Genomic DNA, 27788 nt, shown 5'->3' on the forward strand with positions numbered 1-27788 from the left:
TATTACCATCTTTTAAGAATTTTACATAGTTTGTTGTGATTCACAGTCAAAGGCTTTAGTGTAGTCAATGAAGCAGAGATAGATGTTTTTCTGGAATTCATTTGCTTTCTCTTTGATCCAGTGGATGCTGGCAATTAAACCTCTGGTTCTCTGCCTTTTGTATATCCAGCTTGAACATCTGGAAGTTCTCAGTTCACGTACTGCTGAAGCCTCACTTGAAGGATTTTGTGCATTACCTTCCTAGCATGTGAAACAAGCACATTTGTATAGTAGTTTGAACATTCTTTGGCATTGCCTTTCTTTGGGATTGGAATGAAAACTGACCTTTTAATTACATGAATTGAATAATTGAATGACTAAGCACTTTGTGAATTGGTTGCCAAGGTGAAATAGTCTCAATATTTATTCCAGTTTGTGTGTGTGTGTGTGTGTGTGTGTGTGTGTGTGCATGGTTTGTTTTTTTTTTTTTTTTTTTTTTTTCGCCATTCCAGGCAGCTTGTGGGATCTTAGTTCCCAGACCAGGGATTGAACCCTGGCTACCATGGTGAAAGCTCTATGTTTTAACCACTGGACTGCCAGGAAATTCCCTACTCCAGTTAATATTGATTTCCCCCCCAAATATTAAAGGGTTATTCTATGCTTGGTTAAATTAATAGCTACTAGATAACACCATAAATGTGCTATTTGTTACCATGCTACCTTCCTAGCTAATAGAAAGTGCACCTGGAAAAATAGCAATACCTATAGGTTGTACTTGAAAGGCTGAAAGTTAATAGTATTATATGGTACAAATGGAACAAGTAACTGTTCACTATCCAGTGGATAGTGTGCTAACAGTCTGCTTCTGGAGATGTCTCTTTGGAATTGGTTGACATACTTGTTTGATTTTATTTTATCCATGTTAGTGGGAGTGGAGTGGGACAGGCCTCTCCTGGCCACTGCTTTCTTACTGTTTTCAAACAGCCGGATTTCATTTTGGCATGTGTTATATATGGCATATGGAACAAATTTTTGCTACCAAGTTTTGCAATTGAGGGCAGATGTTATATGTCCTTAAATATGCCTTTAAGGAGTCTCTCTGGATCACTGCTGAGTCTTCAGTAGCATACCTCACCACAGAGCTGACCATAGGAAAGAGCCTTTGGTGTCTAGGAACCTTACATGTTTAGAACACATAAACTGAATCACTCTGCTGTACACCAGAAACTAACACTACATTGTATATCAAGTATACTTCAATAAAAAAAAATGAAGCATGTCAACAAAACCATGCTGATTTTGACTGATTCTGATCAGTGTATGCTAATTTCTAGAATCTTGTCAATATGGTTCAAATCTTACTTGCCATTTTGTGTAGACCATCTTATCCAGAAAAAAAATGTAAAACTGACTTAACACCTTCATCTAATATCCATATTATCCAAGTTATACTATCACTTACTAGTGAGCATTGTAGTTTGGTACATTTATATTGCTATAGAGCTTGTGTCCTCAGCTCTTTCTGGTTAGCTTCTTGACTTTTATTTTTTTTTAATTATTCCAGATTAGTGTTTCAAGAGTTGACTGTTTCAAAGCTTCAAAAGTCATTCTCTTTATAAAGTAGGCTGTCATTGTGATACTATAATGGATGTGGCACAAGTAAAACCAGGAATCACATATTTTTGCATTGTGTGTGTGTGCTAAGTCGCTTCAGTCATGTCCAACTCTTCACGACCCCATGAATTGTAGCCTGCCAGGTTCCTTTGTCCATGGATTCTCCAGGCAAGAATACTGGAGTGGATTGGTTTTCACTCCTCCATGGAATCTTCCTGATGCAGGGATTGAACTATCATCTCTTCTATCTCCTGTATTGGCAGATGGGTTCTTTACCACTAAGTGACCCCTGGTAATCAAATATTTTTGCATTAATTTCATATTAAAATAAAACACAACTAACAAATGATTCAGATTAATCTAAGCAATTCAAATCATTACCTTGATAATGAGACTAGGTGCTCAAGTCATGATTATCCAGAAATTCTATGGTAATTAGCATCAGCTCATGTCTGCAATGAGTAAGCAACAAGAGAAATCTTGTTCTTTTCTGATTTATTTATGTCCCATTAATACTGACTGTGAGAGTTGGACTGTGAAGAAAGCTGAGCACTAAAGAATTGATGCTTTTGAACTGTGGTGTTGGAGAAGACTCTTGAGAGTCCCTTGGACTGCAAGGAGATCCAACCAGTCCATCCTAAAGGAGATCAGTCCTGGGTGTTCATTGGAAGGACTGATGCTGAAGCTGAAACTCCAAAACTTTGGCCACCTCACGCGAAGAGTTGACTCATTGGAAAAGACCCTGATGCTGGGAGGGATTGGGGGCAGGAGGAGAAGGGGACAACAGAGGATGAGATGGTTGGATGGCATCACCGACTTGATGGACATGAGTTTGAGTAAATTCTGGGAGTTGGTGATGGACAGGGAGGCCTGGTGTGCTGTGATTCATGGAGTCGCAAAGAGTCGGACACGACTGAGCAACTGAACTGAACACTGATTGAACCCAGATCTCCCACATTGCTGACAGTTTCATTACCATCTGAGCCATCAGGGAAGCCCAAGAATACTGGAGTGAGTAGCCCATCCCTTCTCGAGGGGATCTTTCTGATCCAGAAATTGAACTGGGATCTCCTGCATTGCAGGAGGATTCTTTACCAGCTTAGCTACCAGAGAAGCTTTAAAAAGAAGGGGATCATGAGAATGCAATGATTAGAGGTGAGATGTTTACTTCTAAAGCCAAAGCCCAGGCTAGGGAAGGTGCCAGCACATAATAGGTGCTCAACAAATGTTTGTTGAACAAATGACTCAATGAATGAATGAAATATCATAAGAAAATGTAAGATTCAGCCTATGTCACATACTAGTGTATCTTTAAAAAAAAGTGCACTGTAAACCATCATATTCCATATATCCTTAATATATCATCTTAGCAACTAGGACTCCAAAAATTTTGGGGTTTATCCTATATACGTCATTTTCAAGTACCAAAGATATTAGGATCATGACATACCTATAATAGAAATTTAAGAAGAAGACTTGAGAAAAATGTTTTTAGGAAGGTAAGCAGTGCTTTAAAAATATGTTAAAAAGAAGCAGTTGCTGGTGTTGTTTAAAATTACAGCCATGTCCATTTGCAGTTTGAGTTATACCAAGATGCGAAGTTTAGACAACTCAAAATTCTAAAGGAAAAAAGACCATGAAAGCTCAAAATTACATTTTTCTACTTGTAAATGGAATTTCGGAAAACAATTCTAGAAGGATACATACCTACCAAACCAAACATTGGAACCGTTTACCTCTGAGGACTGGATTTTTTGGATGTAGGAGGGATGTATTAAAAAATATGTGACTTTAAATTTTTGACTAAATTTTTTAAAAATGGTTTGAGTTTCTACATAAAGAACTTACGTTTTATTTAAAAAGTAATAAAACATACTAAATCAAAGTGATGTAATTTGCATTTAGAAAGTTTAGAAGAGGCAGTGCAGTGGTTAGAACTAATGCTTTCACTGCGAAGGGCACAGTTTCAATCCCTGGTTCCAGGAACTAAGATCCTGCAGGCCATGCAGCAAAAAAGAGAGAAGAAAGAAACAAATATGAAAATATAAACTTTAATTCTATTATCTAGAGGCAACCGCTATGCTGCTGCTGCTGCTAAGTCGCTTCAGTCATGTCGGACTCTGTGTGACCCCACAGACGGCAGCCCACCAGGCTCCCCCGTCCCTGGGATTCTCCAGGCAAGAGTACTGGAGTGGGGTGCCATTGCCTTCTCCGCTATGAGCATATAGTATTTTTTCTACATTTGAAAAATACCATTGTTTTAAATTATTTTTCTTTTTGTTTCACTGGAAAGGAAAGATGATGCTCAGTTTGAAATGTTAAAGGTATACAAATTGCTTTGTTACAATAAAGCTAAATGTGTGCACACACACATCATTAAAGTTGATTGGGGCAAAATTTTTTCTCCTTTTTATTTTTACTTGGTATATCATCAGCATTTCCCTTGTAAGTAAAAATCTGTAAAGATTTTAAAAATATGTATATAATCTTCCTTTGGGATAATGAACATAACCCACTAAATCATTTTTCATAACTGGATGAATTATTTTATATTTAGTGAACTTTTTTATCTGTATAAATCTTGGTTCCCATTTCAAATTGTGTTCTTGACACTGGAATCTACTAGTCCTTTATGTCAAGCTAGAAGTATTAGCGTAACTGAAATTTGGGTATTTTGCTAATAATTTATGATTTATTGTTGCCTAAATAGGGAAGCCTATTAGGGCTTCCCTGGAGGCTCAGGTGGTAAAGAATCTGCTTGCAATGTGGGAGACCCGGGTTCAGTCCCCGAGTTGGGAAGATTCCCTGGAGAAGGAAACGGCATCCTACTCCAATATTCTTGCCTGATGAATCCCAAGGACAGAGGAGCCTGGCAAGCTAAAGTACATGGGGTGACAAAGAGTCTGACACAGCTGAGTGACTAACACACACACACAACAGTTTCTTAAACCTTTATCACCTTTGGAAACCTGAAATTTGTAGTACAGGTTTTTGTTTGTTTGTTTGTTTTTGGAAAATCAAGTGCATTTCCTTCTCAAAAAATGAGAAACTAAAGTTTCTGTTACATTCTTTTTGGTAAACATATCTAAACGCCCTCTCATAGATGGAGCTTGAGCCAGCATTTCAGCATACCTCCTAACTAATGACTGGATACTAGCCAGATCAGATTAGGTACTTGGTGTATTTTTAGCTACTATGAAAAAAACAGAATTTTTAAATTTATTATTATATTAGTGCTTTAGTCCTGCTAAACTTTCCACATGTTTTTGGTTGCTAGACAAGAATTCCTAAGATTAATTTGATCCTAATTTCAATGATCCCAACACTAGTCTTTCATATAATGTTTCAAAAATGATAAAGTTAGAACTACAGCAGAGATTTTTAATCTGGATGGACTTCAGTGCTCTGTAATGCCATCCCCTCAAAATTATATGCTTTCTATGCATTTTTCTGGAAAGATGATCTTTAATTTTCATTAGATTTCACAGAAATGTTTTCTACCCTCCAAAATAAAAACAAGTAAGAGAATCACACTAATCTTTTAAGGCTTGACAGGAATGAAATTGACAACTGTTACTATGATTAAATTATACGAAGAGTTCTGATGTTCTCCATTGTGAGAATGGATTTAACATTGTGATAGTCAGACCCGTGAAGCAGGGATGTCCTGAGGAGCAGCGCTGAGGTCTACAAAGAGTCTGGAAGAGTCCCTGCTACATATGGATGCTTAAACGTGGTGGTTATTGTTTTATCCTTGTGGAGATTTGCCTATCCATTTCATTACTTTCACCCATTTCCCTCTTGCTATTTGACTCGGTTTTTTAGAGGAAAGTAGCTAAAGTCTGCGGAGAAGGCAAGGGCACCCCACTCAGTACTCTTGCCTGGAATATCCCATGGATGGAGGAGCCTGGTGGGCTGTAGTCCATGGGGTCGCTAGGAGTCGGACACGACTGAGTGATTTCATTTTCACTTTTCCCTTTCATGCTTTGGAGAAGGAAATGGCAGCCCACTCCAGTGTTCTTGCCTGGAGAATCCCAGGGACGGGGGAGCCTGGTGGGCTGCCGTCTATGGGGTCGCACAGAGTCGGACACGACTGACGCGACTTAGATGCAGCAGCAGCAGCTAATGTCTGCAGAAGTAGCCAGCTCATGCCATTTCACAGTATCTGCAAATGCATTTTTCTTGCTAGAGGTTTAAGATGCATTATGAATGAATTGATTTCACCATTCCCATGTGATACGGAATTATAGTTGTGGTTTCCGGCCAGACAATGATGCCACAGTTATTTTCTTGTCCTTGTATAATGAAAGGGTTTTGGTGTTTTTGCTATATTCTAGACATTCACACTACACAGCTTATTTTCCTATCATATTTCATATGGAACACCATTTTGTGGTGAGTTTTCTGTTAAAGTGCAAAAGTAGGATCAAGGCAGGAGGAAGTAGGAGGTTAAGACAGTGGAAGCCCACAGTTGATTCAAGTCATGGACTTTTTTTTTGGACTATAGTTGCTTTACAGTGCTATGTCAATTGAATAGAGTTCCTGTGACACCCAGTAGGTTCTCATTACTTATCTGTTTTATACATAGGAGTGCATATATTTCAGTCTGCATCTCTCAATTCACCGTCCCTGCCCCGACTCCTTTCGCCCACTTGGTGTCTACATGTTTTTCTCTATGTCTGTGTCTTTATTTCTGTTCTGCAAATAAGGTCTTCTATACCATTTTTCTAGCTTCCACATATATATGTGAATATGTATTTGTTTTTCTCTTTCTGACTTACTACATTCTGTGTGACACTCTCTAGGTCCACCTACATGACACCATTTTGTTCCTTTTTATAGCTGAGTAATATTCTCTTATGCATATGTACCACATCTTCTTTACCCCTTCCTCTATTGATGGATAGTTAGGTTGCTTCCATGCAAGCCATGGACTTTTACCCACTCCAGTACTCTTGCCTGGAAAATCCCATGGGCAGAGGAGCCTGGTAGGCTGCAGTCCATTGGGTTGTGAAGAGTCGGACACGACTGAGCGACTTCACTTTCCCTTTTCACTTTCATGCATTGGAGAAGGAAATGGCAACCCACTCCAGTGTTCTTGCCTGGAGAATCCCAGGGACGGGGAAGCCTGGTGGGCTTCAGTCTAAGATGTCGCACAGAGTCGGACATGACTGAAGCAACTTAGCAGCAGCAGCATCCAGTTTAGGTTTAGAGAGAAAAGTATATGTGTGTTTGTGTGTGTGTGTTTTAGTTTCCTCCATTCTTGACAGAGTAAGTAACTTGTTTAGGAGTTGATACAGAATTGCAGGGAGGTTTGTCTACTAGGCAACATAAAATTAAATTATATTCTTTATTCACCTAATTTCATTTTCTAGGGACATTTCTGGTGTTTTATATATATATATTTAAATACATATTATATTTATTTAATATTTTGTATTTTTTATCTATTTTTGGCCACATGACTTTCAAGATCTTAATTTCCTCACCAGAGATTGAACCATGCCCTCGGCCATGGAACTTTGGTATCCTAACCACTGGACCACCAAGGAATTCCCAGTCTTGTGTATATTTACAAGGTTGTGCAACCATTACCACAATCTGTTTCTTGAATGTGTTCATCGCCCCAAAAAAGAAACCCAGTGTAATTAAGCAGTGACTCCTCATTTTTCCCTCTGTCATCTCCTGGTAACCACTAATCTGCTTTTTGTCTTTATGAATTTGTCTATTCTGGGTATTTCATATAACTAGAATCATACAATATTTGGTCTTTTATATCTGGCTTCTTTCACTTTAGCCTAATGTTTTCAAGTTTTGTCCTTGTCATTGCATTTATCAGTACTTTCATGACTGGATATTTTTTCATTGCATGAATAAGCCACATTTTGTATAAACATTCATCAGTTGATGGACTTCTGGGCTGTTTCTACTTTTTAGCTATTATGAATAATGCATTTACAAGCAAATGTGTACAGGTTTTTGTGTGAAAATATTTTTTCACACAAAAATATGTGTGGAAAGGCTAGGGAAATTTCTGAGTTGAAGAGGCTAGGGATCTCTTTGGAGCTGTGTATATTCTGAGGAGTGTAACTGCTGGGTCCTATGGCAACTTTTTGTTGCCAAACTGTTTTTCAAAGCAGCCACATCATTGTAGATTCAACCAGCAATGTATGAGGGTTCTAATTTTGCCACATCCTCATCAAAGCTTATTATCTGACTTTTTTTGTTATTGCCTTCCTAGTGGGTGTGAAGTGATACTCCAGGATGGTTTCAGTTTGCATTTCTCTTGTTAATGATGTCAAGCATCCTTTCATGTGTTTATTGACCACTTGTGTATCTTTGTAGAAGTGTCTATTTCAAGTCTGTCCATTTGGACTCCTACAACAAACTACTGCAGCCTGGGTGGCTTATAAACAACAGACATTCATTGCTCATAGCTCTGGTGAAGGCCCACTTCCTGGTTTATAACTGGTGCCTTCTCTCCATGTCCTCACATGGTGGAAGAGGCTAGGGAACTCTCTGGAGCTTCTTTTAGAATGTGCTGCTGCTGCTGCTAAGTCGCAGCAGCCGTGTCGGACACTGTGCAACCCCAAAAATGGCAGCCCAACAGGCTCCTCTGTCCCTGGAATTCTCCAGGCAAGAACACTGGAGTGGGTTGCCATTTCCTTCTCCAATGCATGAAAGTGAAAAGTGAAAGTGAAGTCGCTCAGTCATGTCCGACTCTTAGCGACCCCGTGGACTGCAGCCTACCAGGCTCCTCCGTCCATGGGATTTTCCAGGCAAGAGTACTGGAGTGGGTTGCCATTGCCTTCTCCATTAGAATGCGGTGCTGCTGCTGCTGCTAAATCGCTTCAGTTGTGTCCGACTCTGTGAGACCCCAGAGACGGAAACCCACCAGGCTCCCCCGTCCTTGGGATTCTCCAGGCAAGAACACTGGAGTGGGTTGCCATTTCCTTCTCCAATGAATGAAAGGGAAAAGTGAAAGGGAAGCCGCTCAGTCGTGTCCAACTCCCAGTGACCCCATAATCTCATTCAATTCAACTGGTATAACTTAAGAATCTTCCAAAGGCCCAACTTTCACATTCATTATATTAGGCATTAGGATTAAAACAAATTAATTTGGGGGGGCACAAAAATTGTGTGGTGCTTGTCATTTGATATGCATCAAGCAAATGTTGGTCTAATTGAATGATACTAGTCATGGCTGTGAAACTGGTGTGTGGTAAACGTTGACATCCAAAGGGGTTCATAAGAACTATTATGTATTGAATACATACTAAGTGCCTGGAACTGTATTAAGAACTGAAATGCTCATTGTCTCACTTCATCTTTACAATAGTCCTATGAAATATACATTCATCCACCAATGTATAAAATAAGACAATGAGGCTTAGATAGGCCAAGTAACTTGTCTAAGACTACACAGTTGATCTTGGATTAGAGCCCTTGGCTTATATGCTAAGGGCTCATTTTAACCACCATGTCCTTGAGCAAGGGCATCAATCAAAATGTGAAGAACCTGGAGGGTTCAGAGAAGCGGGACCAAAATGTGGACTGGTTGAAGGTAGCCATGCTAAGTTTATTGCTGCTATCTTAGGCCTGTGAAACTTCGAAAGAGATGTTGTATAAGAATCTTATAGGATCATTTTAACAAGGAGCTACTGTATAGCACAGGGAATTATATTCAATATCTTGTAATAGCCTATAATGGAAAAGAAAAAATACATATAAAAAACTGAATCACTTTGATATGTACCAGAAACTAGCACAACATTGTAAGTCGACTATACTTCAATAAAAATTTTAAGAAAAGAATTTTATAAGCTCATTTTACAAAAATATAATTTTTTGACAGGAATCAAATATTTAAACTCTTTGAGTTTGCCAATCCCACTGCTTCTGTATTTTAATTTCAAGGTTACACTCTTTTTAACCATCTTTCTAGCTCTTTTTTTTTTTTTCATTTTTAGTTTCTCCTTAAGAAACTTTTACCCTCCCTGGACCTCATTCCTTTCTAAATTCTGGTCTGGTAATTAATTCTACACTATCATGGTAATTTTTCACTCTTCTATGCCTCCGTGCAAATATTTTTATATTTTGTGTATTTTTCCTTTGTCTTAAGCAGTTGTTCCAGATTACCACTTCTGTTACAACTGGAAGTGACAGTTTCACATTCTCTTCCCCACCCCCCAACACCCCAGCACAGAATTTTAGTGTCCTGAGCAGGGATTGATCCCAGGCCACGGAGTGATAATGCGCCAAATCCCAACCACTTGCCTGTAGGGGACTCCCTCATTTTCTTTTAAACTAATAAATGTAAGATTAGGTTATATTCCATGGTGAAATTAGCATGCCCTAACTCTATCAGAAATCTTGTTAGTATTAGACTTATCTGGGAGAGGGTCCAATGTCCTGAAATACTGTTTGCTTGAATACCTCCATTTTTATATTAGATGAGTTTTTACTGCTCAATACCTTGTTTATTTGTACTTGTTTTCTTAATTAATGACAGACATTGTTCTCTGTTGCTGCAGTGGAACACCTGGAAGTCAGCTGCCATACCACAAGCTTTTTCATAGCCATTATAGCATTTAACCCTAATGTCAGCTTTGTCGCTCATGGGAACAAAGTCTACAGGAGGCTAACTTGCTCAAGGTCACACAGTTAATAAGCATCACTGGGATCTGGATCCCACCAGAGGATGAGATGGTTAGATAGCATCACCAATTCAATGAACATGCATTTGAGCAAACTCTGGGAGATGGTGAAGGACAGGGGAGTCTGGTGTGCTGCAGTCCATGGGGTCACCAAGATTTGGCCACAACTGAGCAACCAAACAGCAACAACAGGAACATACTGATCTTGTATAATATCATATTTTAACAATATGTGTAAAATATATTTTATAAATATTTTATTATTATTATATTTTATTATATTATATAAAATAAATTATATTTTATGTGTAATATAACATCTTAAGGTGAACAGGGGGCCTGGAGGAAAGAATATTTTCTTTCATCACATGCATAGCTACGATTAGGGAATTTTTAGGTATACTGGTCATCCCCCCCACCAAGTCACTAAGGCTTCATTATGATTATTAGCAAAAGTAGCCCTATAAAAATATGGGTATATATTTCATCAAGTTAGAAACAATCACAGTATCGGTGAATGCAGTTTGACTTACTCTCAAGTGATGTGCATGAAAGAATTGTTGCTATGAGCAAGGAAAATATCAATTAATAGCTCTTAAATATCTAGTAAAAACATCAAGGACCATTTATTTTAAACAACAAGAGCTACTGTTCATTTTGAATAAGTATTTTGAAATCAGGTAAATCAAACAGATTTGGGAGGAAATTGCATTTTCTCAACTGGTCGTTAAGAGTATCTATGGAAATGCCATTATAATCAGTTAGGTTAAAACAGTCCTGATAATCCTAGGCAAGTTTTTCATTTAAACTTGCACAGTTAACACAGGTAGAAGTTTGTGCTCCATACCTGTTATCTAAGGTGCACTGTAGTGAAAAATAACCTTTTTGTTTTCCTGTTATGACAAATATGTCTCCTTCTGATCCCACAAGGTATTCCTAAAGGGCTTTACATTGCAAAAGCCCAAAAGGAGCCCTTCAGACAGTGAAATGGTACTCGCAAGTTAGAAGAAATGTCTCTGTTAAGAATATTGAGAATCATTTATTTTAAACAAGAACTGATGTGCCCAGTATTTGGCTATCAAGGAAGTCAAACAAACTTCAGAAAAAGACTAATTTTAGGCATTCTATAATTGTAGATATTATGGGCTCCATGGCAAGTTTTCTGTGTTTTCTCTCTACCTGAGTTAAGTTCAATGCAAAAGTTATTCATTGAGTCAGAGATTCCATAGGTGTTAAGCAGTGCCTCTAATATAGTTGGTGTTCTCTGTTCTATTTCTGGAATGAACAAAGGAAGGACTTCCCTTTCTCCAACCATCAGAAGCATCTGTCTAGTACAATCAGTTACCCAGTTGAAAGACTGACATTTTTAGGCAGACAAATCTTTCTTCTTCAAATATTGTATGGGACTCCAGTCAATTAGCTAAAAAACTAAAGACATTAACCTTTCTGGAGTAACTGGCCTCATCTCAACAAAAACCTACATACACTGATTTTCAAAATACTGCTTTTCTTTGATTAGGAGACTTAGTTATATGTGGGAATTTTAAACAGGTAAAATACAAGAGTTTCAGATCTGGGATAAACCAGTCATTTCTCCTTGTGCATGCTCAGTCACTCAGTTGTGTCCACCTCTTTGTAACCCCTTGAACTGCAGCCCATCAGGGTCCTCTGTCCACAGAATTTTCCAGGCAAATACGGGAGTGGGTTGCTGTTTCCTCCTCCAGGGATCTTCCCCACCTAGGGCTTTGAACCCATGTCTCCTGAATTGACAGAGGCATTCTTTATCACTGAGCCACCTGGGAAGCCCTTAGTTATCTTGAAAAGGTAGCTGATATTTGTGATGAGCAACTTAACAGGAGTATCATTGTTAGGTTTTGAAGGGACCAATAATGGAAAGTTGAAGGTTAAAATAGAAACATTTCAAACCTGAATGGTATAGAATTAAAGGTTGATTACATCTCTTCATATGCATGCTTAATGCCCAGCCGAAGATGAAGAAGCTCTAGACAGTCAGCAAAACCAAGACTAGGGGCCTCAGACCAGAAACTCCTTACTGCAAAATTTAGACTTAAATTGAAGAACATAGGGAAAACCACTAGGCCATTCAGATATGACCTAAGTCAAATCCCTTACGATATACAGTAGAAGTGACAGATAGATTCAAGGGATTTAGATCTGATAAACAGAGTGCCTAAAGAACTGTGGACGGAGGTTCGTAACATTGTACAGGAGAGTCGGACACGATCGAGTGACTGAACAATAACAACAATGTCCGAGTATTAGTGCATCTATTTACATACATTTCTCCCCATAGTGTGACTGTCAATAGCCACAGTGCTCCCAGTGTCCTTGAACATGTTGTTACCTTCATCTGGGGCACACACCTTTCTTCTCTCCTTCTGTGTTTAACCAACTTCTTACCTATCCTTTGGTCTCAGTGGAAATAAATGTCACTTCCTCTGGGGAGACTTCTCTAGTCTTGAATAGCTTTCTGGGCTCATCTCCATTCTATACTACTTTATCATTATCTATTTATGTCTCTCCTGAGATGGTACATTCTGAGGGACTGGAGGGCAAGCCCAGAACATGTGTACATATTGAGAGTGCCCAACAGTTGTTTATAAAACAACACTATTCTTTTAAGGATTTTTGGTTATTAAATTGGGAAATTTCATTGTAAAAACATGAATTAACAAATGAGGTTGATTTTCCTAAATTTAGGAGACACCTAGGTCTGACTTTTTAAAAAACAAGTTGTATGTGCGTAAATGCTTTGAGCCTCTCAGTGAAACAAAATATTTTTAAGATTTTGCTGTTAGATCAAAAACTGAGGATACAATGTTCTCTAGAGTCAACTTTCAGCTTTCTTGCATGATGTAGAGAAGGACCCCAAAGGTACAGAACTTCCTTTAAAAACAAAGAAACAAAGAAAGATTTCCAGAGTGTTGAGTTCAGTTCAGGGCAGCTTCCCTGTTCTGTTAATTAAACTCTGGGACATTGAAACACAGGCTAGGAGGGATGAGTGGATGGAAAGCATTACTCTATTCATATACCGCCTAGCCTACAGATACACTGCATAAAAACAAATAAATAATATGAAGTATAAAATATAGGACAGACTAGCAATAATAAGAAGGAAACTTCAACATATCATTCACAAAGGGGCAAATTTTTTTTTCTAAATCACAGCATCCTTTGTGATTTGATTTTGACAAAAAAAGAACATAGATGATGTTATTGGATTTCTCTGTTCCAATTATGGATCTAGACTGTAATAGAGGGAGTATGATTGTCAGTTTTAAGTTAGCATGAAGAACTGTCGAGAAGAAATTGGGGCGAGGTGATATTTCAGCCCCATTTAGTCTTGGGCATTATGGTTCACCTCATTGTCAACTGCCCTTGCTTGGCAACTGCAGAAGATCACTTTTTGTTCACTTGTTCCTTGCTTGCTTGCTTGCTTGCTGCGTCGCTTCAGTCGTGTCCGACCCTGTGCGACCCCATGGACTGCAGCCTACCAGGCTTCTCCATCCATGGGATTCTTCAGGCAAGAACACTGGAGTGGGCTGCCATTTCCTTCTCCAATGCATCAACGTGGACAGTGAAAGTGAAGTCGCTCAGTCGTGTCTGACTCCTAGCGACCCCATGGACTGCAGCCTACCCGGCTCCTCCATCCATGGGATTTTCTGGGCAACAGTACTGGAGTGGGGTGCCATTGTCTTCTCCACTTGTTCCTTAGTTCTAGCTATTGAAGAGCAGTTATTTTTACCAGCACTAAGCAGGACTGCTAGAGAGAATGGGGTTGGATACTAGGCAGACCTGGCCCCTTAGAGAAGAAAAAGGCTACTGTAGATAAGCCTCAGAGAAGGAACTGGGGGAGGAAAGCACAGGGAAAGACTGTGCCCATAATCCAGGAAGATCTCAATAATCCAGGAAGATCTCCAGTGTTAGCAGTTCAGGTTCTTGTATTGCACATGAAATACAATCAACCTGATTTTAAGATCTCCATTAGAATTGTTAAAGTATGAGCTGCTCTTTTTTTATTCTTGTTGATTGAAAATCTACAAAAGATGGTACTTGGAATATCTTACCAAGGTTTCGCTGCAAAAGCCATGAGTCTCCAACAGTACATAAGAAAAGAAATATAAAATGATTTCGTGGGAGACGAGACAATACCTTATATTAGAAGGATTTTGTGCTGCAGAGGTGTCAATATTGAGGCATAGTGAATAACTCTTGAGATTAATTTAGAAGACTCCTCCTAGTCAGTATTTGTACGTCTAGTTTCTTGTGGGTGCAGAATTGCTTATGTTTAGAAATAGAAGTAGGATTTTGAAATTATTCATAGATTTACCTCTGAGGGCAAAAAATACATTTTTAAAAAGTACACTTAATGTAATGTTAATTTAAAATACTAATTAAAATTTTTTTAAATTATTTATTTGTTTGGCTGCGCTGGGTCTTCATTGCTGCGTGGGCTTTTTTCTACTTGCGTGCACAGGCTTCCATTGAAGTGGCTGCTCCTGTTGTGGAGCAGGAACTTTAAGGCACAGGGGCTTCAGTACTTACAGCTCCCGGGCTCTGGAACACAAGGTCAGTAGCTGTGGCACATGGGCTTAGTTGCTCCATGGCATGTGGGATCCTCCCGGACTAGGGATTAAACCCATGTCTCCTGCATTGGTAGGAGGATTCTTTACCACTGAGCCCACCAGGGAAGCCCCTAAAATACTAACCTTCTTGAGCTGCTGTTCTAGGCTAGAAATGATGCATGTGAGTGTTTTTTTTTTTAATATAATTTATTTCAAAAAAATCATTTATTTACAGTATTAGTCTCAGGTGTGTAACATAATGATTCAATATTCTTATACTAAAGGGTATGGTTTCGAAGACAGTTCCTTTAAGGTTATTTTTTAGATATTTATAAATGTCTATTGTTAAGTACTGAAAATGAGACGTTATAGAGAGAGCTGTGTAAGATGGTTAGATTCAGGCTCAAGTTTTAACTTGCTATGTAACCTGAGTTAAGTAATTTCACTTCTCTGGGTCTCACCTTTTAGATTTATCTATGACCTAAATTTTCTCTGATTTTGTTTATTTATTTATTTGGCTGTATTGAGTCTTAGTTGCTGTACATGTGGTCTTTCTTCATTGACACGCATGTGGCCTCTTTAGTGGTGGTGCGCAGGCTTAGTTCCCCCCTGGCATGTGAGAACCTGTGTCCCCTGCATTGCAAGGCAGATTCTTAACCACTGGACCACCATGAAAGTCCCTGATACTCTTTTTTAATCTCTGTAATCATGTGATTTTGGGGGGGTGGGGGAGAGGGGTTTAAATATTTATTATTTGGCTGCTCCAGGTCTTAGTTGCAGGATACAGGATCTAGTTCCCAGACCAGAGATTGAATCCAGGCACCCGGCATTGAGAGCACAGAGTTTTATCCACTGGACCACAAGGGAAGTCCCAATTATGTGATTTTTTAAGAGAAAAGAGATAGAAGTATTTTGTGACATTTGAAAGAACCTAGTACACTTGAGTTAATTACAAAATTAAATATCAACTTGCAATGAGTTCCTTGTGATTAGGGTTAGGTTGGAATAAACAAATAGACTGAAGTAACAAAAATCAGTTCTGAATAAGTAGGACTACAACATCATGTTTCTTAGTTTCTGAATTTATCATTCAATAATATCTAGTTGTATGCATTTTGCTCTGAATAATAAGAGAGTGGAAATGGCTCTCTTGACCTCCACTTTCTCTGCTAGTAATTTCTGATTATTTTCTCCATCAAAGCTCACTATCACCTAAGCCTTGAGCTGAGAGGGATAAATCACTAAATGTAGGATTTAGAACAGATGTTCACAACCAATAGAGGCTACCAATGTATTCTGTATTCAAACAAGTACAGATTTTCATGGTGTAGTATTGGTTGGATATGTGGAGTTAATGTTAGCTATGATCACTTCCATTAACTCTCATTAGCTGGGATGAACTTTGGCTTTATTTATTAATTCATTTTACAGAACACTGCACATAGACCTTCGATGTTTGTTTTGCTTAGGTTACCAAGTGGAGTATTATGCAGTTTCATGAGTATCCCATGCAGTGAAAATGCCTGCCCATGGGGCTATAAAAAAAAAATGAACTTCTCACCAGTGTGGATATTTAGTAGACCTAACACCCTGATCCTGATTTTATTTTAATGAGGCATACATTATGGATCACACAGGTAATGAAATTATTTAAAATATATAATTATGGGAATTCTCTCACTGTCCAGGTTCAATCCCTGGTCAGGGAACTAAGATCCCATAAGCCATATGATGAGGGGGAAAAATATATATATATATATATATATATATACACCTAATATATCATGACCACTTTACTAAACAGTGAGCAATCAACCTGAGAAAATGTTCATGCTTTTAAAAATTTTTATTCAGGTATTCAAGGGGAGAGACATAATCTTTAATTGAAATGGAAAACACTTTAAGAAATAAATGTAGGGCTATCCTTGCATGTATAGTTGATGGGAATGTAACATGGCAAAACAAAACAAAACAAAAAAAAAGTGGCTTGGCTGCAGAAAATAGTTTGGTGTTTCCTCACCCAAAAATTAATCAAAATTTTCATAAGATCCACTATTTCTACTCCTAGGTATATACTTGGAAGAACTGAGAGCAGGGACTCAAACAGATACTTGCATACCCAGTGTTATGACAGAACAAATATTGCTTGATACTACTTATATGAGGTACCTAGAGCAGGCAAATGTATAGAGACAAAGAAGAACAGAAAGTTAACAGAAGTTAGGGAGTAGGGAGTAACTTCATGTGTACAGAGTTTCTGCTTGGGATGATGAAAAAGTTCTGGAAATGCAAAGTGGTGATACTTGCATAATACTATGAATATACTTAATGCTACTAAATTATGCACTTTAAAATGGTAAAAATGTAAAATTTTTTGTTTTCTATATTTTACCACACACACACAAGCCTCCAAACAGAAAGAAATATAGGGCTAAAAGGTTTTGCACCCATTTTCAAATCCTGTTATATTTGATCCTGTTTTTGACCCATTTCATGTTTGCTTCATTCCCCACAGAGAGCTTTTTAGTGTGGGCTCAGTGTGCTTGAAGTTGCCGCGGTGAACGCGGTTAGGTTACAATCCACTGGTTTTGCTTGCTTCTTACATTTGTTAAAATTTTTGAGGGTGGATGGGTGGGGGAGAGGTAGTTTAAAGCGGGAAAACAATGCATGTTGGATTTCCCATTCCAACTAGAAAAGCGTGCTTTTGTGGCAAACCGAAAGGCTAGGAATCAAGGGTGATGAAATACAGGCTTTCCGGCCCTCACTCTGTTCCTGATTTCTGGTTGTGGGAATCTGTTCTGAATCCAACTGCAAGTGGAAAACCCATCTTTGGCAGAGCAGCCAGAGAGGCCCTCCTGCCAATCCCCCAAATGTGCTGCTGAGACATTGGCCCTGTGAGGATGGAGCTGAAGCTGTCTTCCCGAGATCTGTGCAGCTGTCAAGGTGGCTGTGATGGCCCTGTGACTGGCCTCTGCACCGAATTTTGGCAGTGACCTTGAGACCTGCCAGCTCAAACAGCTGTCCTGGTTCTTTGTCTATTGCCATTATTACTTGTCCAGGGGGCTGAAGGGAGGGGCTAGACTCCTCTGGTTCTGTCATTCCCAGAGTCTGGCAAGTTCCAACTGTGGTGCCTTGCTCTCCCAGTGCCTGCCACCCACTCGGCATGGGGGCGGGGTGTAGTCCAGGTGTGCTGAGTGTGGGTGGCTGCTTGTTCCACCTCTGGCTCAGCTCCCAGTCTCTGAGAACCAAGTGGCCGTGTCTGATCATCAGCCCGTGCACAGACAGGCTCCACGTGGGGACCTGCTTGGCAGCTTTGCGGAGAGATGCTCAGTGACAGTTGAAGATCTTGGAAGGTAGAGGAGCCAAAGGTGCTTCTTATGTCCCAGAAGTATGAGTCCACTTTCTGGAAGCGACAAATTTCTTGGGGGAAATGAAGGTCATCAGAAACATCCAGAGCAAGAAAGAGAAAGCTTTTTGAAATCGCCAGCCACTCAGAGTGGCAAGTGTATTCTGAAAACTCCTCCCCTTTCCCTTGTCCTCATCCTGTCCTTTTCCTTTTAAGCGGCTTTATTATTATTTTTTAATCTGCCTTTGTCATTGGACATTTATTGACAGAAATCAAATTGCTGTGTTTCTGGGCAAAGCGCCGGCTGCAGAGAGGTGTGGTTCCCAAGGAATGAGACACGCAGCCCAACAGCTGAGCCTACAGTGTCCTCACATAACCTCCCTGCCTTAAATATCGCCAATATTTAGCCTTGCCTTATAAAGTAAAAATGCACAATACCTTCCAGAGTTTCAGCAAGCCCAAATGCCCCCCTCAGCTCAGTTATATCTCCTGTATGTTGGAGGCAGGGCCATGCACCCCCACCACCCCAACCCCCCCGCGCAGACCTGCCCTCGGAGCCGCCAAGAGGTTACTAATCAGGGAGACTCCGCCATCGATCCGATGGTGGAGACCTGGGGATTTGTGTGCATTGTTTTTGCTGAAGCCTCCTGTGATTTCGGCGCGACCAGATCCTCTGCAGCGAACTCCATGTCGCAGCTTGTGGCTGCCTGTGTCCTGTGGTGAGAGCGGAGCCGCACAGGAGATCCTTTGTCTAGGAAGGCTAGGCAGAGAAGATCACTTTGGAGTTGCTAAGCTCTGCATTGCCATTGGCTGCACTCTTTGTGGGGCTGTTTTTGCAAAAGGCATGCCCAGCACGTCTACAGTGCTGGCAGGCCAGGGCTGCCTTTAAACACCATGATAATAATACCAAAAAGCAGTTTGCAGAACTGTTCCACTGTAGAGGCTTCCTCTGCAGAAGCAAGCAAGATGGCTACCTCGTGGGCTTCGCTGTGAAGAATGCAGAGGCTAATTAAGACAGACTTTAAGGGGAAAAAAGGGTATTTCCCTACTTCATCTTTATGCAAGGCTTTTTTTTCAGTGACTTTTAAAGTATACATTTTACATAAGCTATTTAGGTTCTGCCTAGCAAACATGTTGATGATTTTAGATGGGATAAGTAGTTTTATAGAGAAATAGCCAAAAAAAATTTGGGGGGGGTGTGGGAGCTAATTTTTTTTTTCTCTTAAACGGAGGCTCATTTTGCAATTTGATTTTTTTTAGGTTGTAAAGGAAAACAAGAGGCCCCAGAGGGAAAAGAAGCCCAAAGTTTTAAAGGTAATCAGCTATTGATTAAATCATATTTAATTTTTTTCCATTTCATATAGTATTTTTCTGTCACTGAGGGGTAAATTTGGAGTACAGTGGATATGAGTTCTCCCAGATTTTCAGTAGATAAATGAATTTTCACTCAACTAAAGTGTTTTATCTCTCTTTCTCTTTCTTTCTCTCTTTTTATATGCTACATAATATGCATATTAGCATCCTTTATTTTCAACTCCACACAAGTCTGCAGAAGGAAAACTTTATATGCAAAGTGTTGTGAATAAAATCTGTGGCTTTTCTTGTAGCTCTCTTTGTAGCATCTGCATTTGTGGTGTTGCACCAGTGTGTAAACTTAAGCTCTTAAGGAAAAAGACACTATTTAAAGTTGACAGCTATGATCCATTGTAGTTTTAATAGTCCTTCCATTAGACACTATTTTAAAATGTGTGATTTTTCTAAAGGAAAAGATGCTTAGAGGTTTTATTTCAATTTAAAATGTGTAAGCCATTGAGATTTTACAGCCAAATTACAATTGCTTAATCCCAAATTCTCATTATATCATCTTTAATTTTGGCGTTCATGAAGCTGTAGGAATGAGTATGTTTCCTTTATTTTCTGTAATTTGCCTAATGAGTATTTAGTAGTTACCTAATTCAGTTATAAGCTAGCAGTCTGTGTTATGAGCTTTGTCTGGTATTTAGCAGGGTTAATTTAAAATCATATACATTACTAAAAGTTCAAGGCTAGCTTTAGTCTAGTAAATAGGTGCTTATGTGTTAAAGGTTTCAGGTAGTATGTTGTTATTCTGAATGTAAGTATCTTGAGCAGGCAACCTTTTTAATTCAAAAAGACATATTAAGCAATAAAATGACTGGTCTTTAAAAGTATATTGTATATATATAATTAAAAACATCTTATCCTAATCTTAGCTTTTCTTTTGCAAATAAAGTGTTGGCACTCAAAGAGGAAGAACATGTTTGAACTATGGATGTGGCACATTTTTTTTCCTCATCTGTTTCCTCAGTTGTGTACCTTGAAAATGCTATTGACACGCAGAACCAGACCTTACATTGCTTTCTAATTTGTCTGACCACTTCAAGTTTCTGTTTCCTGTGTGTACACAGCATTGCCATGTACATTTTTCATCAACCAACAAGTATTTATTTAATATTTACCACACAGTTAGCTGTGTGCTAGGCACTGTGAAATGAATGAAATTGCTTGGCACAAATTCTCACTGGGCTTAGACAAATAGAATACTGGTTATTTTCAAGGTAAATTAAACCCTTCTCTGTTTTTCTTCTGCATACTGATCCACCTGCCTCCTTTTAATTTTTTCTCTTCCCCAAATTATAGAAGAATATCGTTAAAATCCCTAAATGTATATCTTATTCTCTTTTCACACTTGCTGTATTGGGTATATCCATCTCAGGTATTTTGTCTTGAAATCTTCAAGTGAGAAATAGTTTGAGTCTTGCTGTTATAAATGGCTCTCAGATTTGTGTGTGTGTGGGTGGGTGGGGGTGAGGTGGGGAGGCAGGTGGGGGGGCAGGTTGAGGGTGCGTGGGAAGGGGGCATAGAAGAAAGGAAGGAAACCACATGGACAAACTAATATGGTCTAACCCTGGTAGCTAGTCATTACCTCCCTTTGCTATGAGGTAGAATTGGGCCTTGGGAATACTCTTGAATTCTGTTTATTTTGTTAGTCTGTGGGTGTCCTGTTACCTGAAATAAATTCCAGAAGTAAATATACTGTGTATTGCTTTTTTGAATCGTGGCAATGAACTCTGACTTTTAAAAAGAAATAAGTGCCTGTGTGTGGCTGATATTCATGTGCCACAACAAGCAGAACCAAATTGTTGCTCACTTCCTCTGTAGTTATCAGTTGTTGTACAAGAGTAAGGAAATGCTCTAAAAAGAAAAAAATTAATGATTTTCTGATGTTGACATTTTAAAATGTTTTCTTTAATTTTCTGTTGGGCATATCTTTTTGTTCTTCTCCAAAGAAAGCTTTGTTTCTCTGCACCACAGAAGAAATGCTAAGATACTTTCAGATTTCAGCTTGATATGTGTAAAATACAGTTGAGCAAGTGTAGATTTTTTTTTTTTTTTTTTGTAATGGCAAGTTATTTAATGTCTGTAAGTGTGCCTCACCCTCCCATTCCTGTTTTGATTGGATAGCCTCTCCAAACTGGATGTACCAGAGAAAACATGGCCACTTTTTCCCAGCAGAGTTCAAAAGCTGTTAAGGCCCTTGTCCACTGGACTCAGAAATGATTGCAGGTGCAGTCTTTCCACAGCAGGCCTTGGGCTTCTCTGCTCAAGGGAAAAAGCCCGCCCATTCTACAGGGCTCCCGAGGTCTTCCGTTCTTCTGCAGCCTGGCGCCGGGAGCTGTGCCGCTAGAAATGGTGGTAGGCTCGGACACTGCAGAAGTAGCCCCCGCACACACTGAGGACCATCATGGAGGTGAAGAAGGTCTTGCAGCCAATGTCAGGTAGTTGCTTGGCAGTTGGCATGTTGTTCCTTGGATGCTGCCGCTCCCTCCTGTCCAACTGAGGCCTCCAGCCTGCCTTGACCTCTTAGCGCAGCTGGAAGCAGCACCTGGACCGGACCAGTTCAAGCATAGAATATTATATAACCCTAAAGGAGATGTTAAGAAAACTAAATCTGCATTTTGGGAGGGAGGCTGGAGAAAAAGTAAAACTTTCCATTTAGGATTTTATGGGTGAGAACTTAACATTACAGTCAGCTGCTACTCAGGGATCAGTGATGGGACTCTTCAGGTTACAGTTTTGCTTTTGGCCTTATGCCTGAGTGCTGCTCTTCTTCCTTGGACTCTGGCCTCTAAAGTCTTCAAATCTCTTCAGTCCTTGCTCTTGGTCTTGCTGCTACCTATAAGTATCCTGACTGATTTTCATCTTCATAATCTATTAGGAAGTAGTTGGATAAATGAACGGAGAAGGCAATGGCACTCCACTCCAGTACTCTTGCCTGGAAAATCCCATGGATGGAGGAGCCTGGTAGGCTGCAATCCATGAGGTCGCTGAGAGTTGGACACGACTGAGCGACTTCACTTTCACTTTTCACTTTCATGCATTGGAGAAGGAAATGGCAACCCACTCCAGTATTCTTGCCTGGAGAATCCCAGGGACGGGGGAGCCTGTTGGGCTGCCGTCTGTGGGGTCGCACAGAGTCGGACACGACTGAAGCAACTTAGCAGCAGCAGTAGCAGGATAAATGAAGAGTCTGACTAAGGAAACTGGGAAGCTTGTCTCATCCTACTGTGAACCTGCTAACTAAATCCTGAATCCAGTTATGGGTTAAAATTGCCTGTTGAGTCTCATACCTCTCATCTTTAAACAATCTATTTGAATTGGTAATCTGTATTCATGCTGTTATAATTCAATATTTAGAAATATAAACTGTAATCTCACATTCCTGACTAAAGAGAGCATTTTCCTCTAGCTGAAAGCACAGTTTCTGTTCAAAGTACTCTCATGGCCAGAATGGGTATCAAATGACTGGGGGGTGAGATTGGGGTGCTCAGCACAAACTCCTCCCCTACTGGTATTAGAGGGCCACATTTCTGCCTTAACTCACTGGAGTTATTTTTATAGATGACAGCTTATTAGCTGTGCTTTAATTGTTCTCCTGATTCTTTTTTGTTTGTTTGTTTGTTCTCCTGATTCTTGAGAAAGGTAAATGCACGAGATGATTCCAGGCCGTGTTTCATGAATGTGTACTTATGAGAAGCATGGTTTGGAACTCTTCTTGGCAGAAAACTGTATGTAAATAACCATTGCTCTATGTTTTGAGATAGAAGGATATATACCCTTAGAGAAAGTCAATTCAAGGCAACATCACTTTGGTTAGGTTGTCAGTCATTGTGTCTGGAGAAAATAAGATTGCACAGTTAGTTGGAAATACTGGGGAGAATTTAAGAAAGGGATTTTTTTTTTAAAGGGTGAGGGCAGGATTCGGAAAAATCTAGGGATGACAAAGCATCCTAGGGCTAAGGACAGCAGACATATGGCCACTCCTAGGCCTGAAGGGATGGCACCCAACTCTGGTACTTTTGCCTAGAAAATCCCATGGACGGAGGAGCCTGGTGGGCTGCAGTCCATGGGGTCGCTGAGGGTCGGACACGACTGAGTGACTTCACTTTCACTTTTCACTTTCACGCATTGGAGAAGGAAATGGCAACTCACTCCAGTGTTCTTGCCTGGAGAATCCCAGGGACGGGAAGCCTGGTGGGCTGCCGTCTATGGGGTCGCACAGAGTGGGACACGACTGAAGCGATGGAGCAGCAGGCCTGAAGGGATAAGGGCTTGGGAGCAGAAAGGCAGGTAGAATAGCTGTCGCTAAGTAGAACAGGACTGTTCTATTGAGTGGCCTATGGTAATGGGATCTTTCTTCAGCAAGAAAGTCATGGGGAGGTGGGTATGGAAATAAATACTCTGCCCTCCAGTTTCTTGCTGCTTTCATTGGTTTATCCCAACCAGAACCCAAAAGGAGCAAGGGAGCCTACTAATGAGATATATCTTGGTCAGCCTCCTGTGTCTTATAATAGGATGTAGAAGATGGAGTGGGGACCTGAAAGGACAAATAGAATATATTCAGCATCACTAAATGACCACAGGGACAGTATGGTAGGGTCAAAACAGAACCATGATTATGTAAGAAAGTAACACTGACAGGGTTGGCTAAAGTTTATATAAGAACGCTATACTATTTTTGCAACTTATCTGAAAACCTAAAATCATGTCAGCATGAAAAGTGTGGGTATCCCTGAGAGTGAACTGCATTTATTCATTCTGTAATTTCTTGACTGGTAAGAAACATTTTCTAGCTATTTGGTTATAAAATATCATCAAAGTATTATATTTTGAACAAATACAAAGAAATATCAGGGGATATTAAACCAGGAAATTGTCTACAAATGATTTAGAAAAGAAAAAAAAGAAAAGAAAACTAAGAGATCATCCTGCTAGCTTCTGTGCTGGCAGCCCTGCTCTTCACTGTTTCCTTCCTTCCTTGATGATGCTGATAAAAAAAGTGGTTGAGGGGGCAGGGAGGTATGGAATGAGGGGAAATAAGACACGTCTCACTAAGAGAAGGACAAGATAATGGCATGTAGCTATACTGATTAGTCTTTTTGAAACATCTTTTAAAAGGAGAATCAAATCATAAATGAATCACCTTTCATATGTGATCTTGATTTGCATGACAGTGATATTCAAAATATTTAGTACCATCATTGCCTAGCACACAGTTAATGCTCAATGAGTCTTCTTTCTTGAAAAACAGTATTATTAACATTCAGTTGATACTTTTTTAGCCCATACTAAATGCTGGGCTACAATGGTGTATAAGTCCAAAGTGATCCCTGCCCTCAACGAGATTGAGGGCAAAAAAAGAAAAAAGACAAATTAATAAATTACAAATTGTGGTATATACTTTGAGGGAAAAAAACAAACCAAAAAAATTTCCAAGATAGAGCAAAACACCCCCTAGGGAAATTTACTTGGTACCTTTGAAAACTATTTCCTTGGCTTGTAAATTGTTACATATACTAGTGAGGGTTCAAAAGTACCAAATTAGATACAATTGAGTTACCTTGTTTATCTTAAAAACTCATTAAGTTACTAGAAATGAAAGATAACAAGGTTACTAAAGCTTTGTCTCTGCACACTTATCTACAACTTTGTTTCAGTTGGTTAAATCATTGGTAAAGTGATTTAAGTCTAGTTATAAAGTAACTTTCTATGACTTATAGCAGCAACATGCTGCAAATTTTAGTGACATCCTATAGTGATCTTGATGGTTATTGGGGGCAGAGGGAGGCATAGTGATAGTTTCTTTGTGTTTTGTTTTTGTTTTAAATATTTTGGCCACACCACATGGCATGTGAAATCTTAGTTCTCTGACCAGGGAACTGAACCTTTACCCTGTGCAGTTGAAGCTCAGAATTCTAACTACTAGACCACTGGGAAGTCCTATGACTTACATAGTCCCAGGCAAGGAATCCCAGACATCTGAATATAACAGACCACCAGGAGGGAAAAATTCAGAGTGAGTGGTAAGAGTATCCGCAAAGGGATACCAGCTTTAAAAACAAAAACAACAAAAGAAAACCCCACAAACATATATATTGGAAGAAGATAATCTTAGCATATAAGGTGATCATATAAAACTTAAGAATGTAGCTTTATGATTCAACAACACATGGTCCTTATTTTCCTCCTTATGTCATGTGCTGGCAAAAACTATCAAAGATGTGTGCTCATTCATCAATGTTTATTCACACGCTCAAAGGCACACATGGGGCTTCTGGTTTGCATATCCAGAAATTGTAACATAGCATTTTGCCCAGGGATGATGAGACTGATTTCAGGGCTGAGTTCTCACTAAGCCAACTCACACACAGTCAAGTCATTCATTTATCACTGGAACACGAACATTTCCAGTGATTCAAGACTCATGTCCATTTTGTAATTTCTAGGAATGATCCCAAACAGAATGAGAGTGAGTAGAAGCCAAGTAGGGTAAATAGGCTTGAAGAAAATTTCATTCAGGCTACAAAAAAAGTCTGTTGAATTCTTCTGAGCTCAGAAAAGAACATATGCTTTGTGTCTTGAATCCTTATGCTCATCTGATAATGTGTTTGTGTTTTGATAGTGCTAGATTCGTACTGTTTTCAGATGTCTGCCTTCTTTACTGTATAGCTCTCCATGTATTGGCTAGAATATCATCTCAACAGATAGGGAAAAAGAGCCAAGATAGGAACTGTTAGTTACATTTTTGTTAAAACCTTACTAGTGTCTGAAATCATCTTCAAGTTGTAATTAATTTGATAATGGAATGCCTTTCAGTATTCAAAGTGTGTCATAAAAATATGTTTTTAAAGATGTGATGGCAAGATTTGCCCACTGTAGTTGGCTTATTCCAGAGAAAGAAGATTACAGTGTCATTCTTTAACCTGTTCTTGTGCTTCATAGTTTTAAATACTAACTTTTATTCCTTTTTGAACTAAAAACAGGACTTTCTGCACTTGAAAAAATTTAAGAGATGGTACAGTTTTATTATGTCTATAATTTAGTGATATATGAATTTGATTAAAGCATAGGTTCTTTTCATGGTTTTAGAGAACCAGATGTTAAATAATAAACTTAGTTTAGGAAATTAGTTATGTTTAAATAACAAAACTATTTATTTTAAACATTATATTGTGTGTTGTTTAATTTTAAATTTAGTACACAAAAATACACATAGGATCATAAGATAGTTATACACATAAGCAAATTATTTAATACATGTTACATTGCTTAGGATAGCTGGACACATAGAAATTTCTCAATTAGTGGTATTATTATTAAATCTAAAATATAATTTATCCTAGTAAAAATATTAAGTGAGCCTTTAAGAAAATGTGTATTTTTTTTAATCAATGTATTCACTTTCTTTATATCCCCCAAAGCCTTTCCTTTCTTTTTAAAAATGTCATTTCTGCTTTTTGTAAATGAGAAGTATCAGAAAGAAGACTTTAAACCTTGAAAATATTAAATTTCTCTTTCCCCCTTTTTTATATGTATATATTTTATAGAATGAATAATTCTATAATAAAGACTAGAATATCATCAGTATGAAATATAATCTCACAGTTGATAATTAGTTTCTATTATAGAATTCAGCTGCACAATGGAGATAAACATAGAGAATAGACTTATAGACACGGTGTAGTGGGGAGAAGGTGGGATGTATGGAGAGAGTGACATGGAAACATACATTATCATATGTAATATAGCCAATGGGAATTTGCCCTATGATTCAGGGACAGTTCTGTAACAACTTAGAGGGGTGGGATGGGGAGGGAGGTGGTGGGAGGCTCAAAAGGGAGGGCACATATATATATTTATGACTGATTTATGTTGATGTTTGGCAGAAGCCACCACAATACTGTAAAGCAATTATCCATCAATTAAAAATAAACAGATTTAAAAAACCTCAGCTGCAAAGAAAAATGTGGACTAGGATGAGCACTTGAAACAGGATATAAGTTATAGTGTTGTTTGCAAGTTATGTGCCTTAAGCATGATTTCTTCTAGATAAGAATCGCATGAGAACGTTCTCACTCAATTGTCACAAAGTTTAAATATCTTAAATATTTGAATATTTTTTTTCTTGGAAAAATATTTTTATTCATACTTATCTTGTGTATTCATTCTACTTTAGAAAGGGGGAAAATCTAATAACTGTTTATTCCATTTCTTGAAATAAGTTTAACTAATGTTATTTTAGATGTA

The 27788-nt window shown here is 38.9% G+C and overlaps 1 protein-coding gene, 1 non-coding gene and 1 pseudogene across 7 annotated transcripts in view; 2 read left to right on the forward strand and 1 right to left on the reverse strand.

Annotated features, from left to right (window-relative positions):
• The window catches only part of TET1 (tet methylcytosine dioxygenase 1), a 131456-nt gene that overhangs the window by 23605 nt on the left and 80063 nt on the right, over positions 1-27788 (forward strand). For 3 of the 6 annotated variants that reach the window (XM_055591287.1, XM_055591301.1, XM_055591295.1), the window contains exon 3: positions 19443-19496. In XM_055591287.1, coding sequence (XP_055447262.1) covers positions 19443-19496 — 54 coding nt within the window. Of the gene's footprint in view, positions 1-14824; positions 14841-18884; positions 18902-18981; positions 19220-19442; positions 19497-27788 lie in introns of those variants that run through there. The other 3 variants (XM_055591337.1, XM_055591326.1, XM_055591317.1) reach the window with 3 other exon arrangements.
• Positions 13186-13319, forward strand: LOC129642597 (small nucleolar RNA SNORA36 family). Its single transcript, XR_008709849.1, has one exon. It is a non-coding gene; the product is annotated as a small nucleolar RNA SNORA36 family (small nucleolar RNA).
• On the reverse strand, positions 21828-22001 carry LOC129659764 (cytochrome c oxidase assembly protein COX14-like; annotated as a pseudogene).

The sequence above is a fragment of the Bubalus kerabau genome, chromosome 1, assembly GCF_029407905.1.
Source record: "Bubalus kerabau isolate K-KA32 ecotype Philippines breed swamp buffalo chromosome 1, PCC_UOA_SB_1v2, whole genome shotgun sequence".
NCBI classification, from domain to species: Eukaryota; Metazoa; Chordata; class Mammalia; order Artiodactyla; family Bovidae; genus Bubalus; species Bubalus kerabau.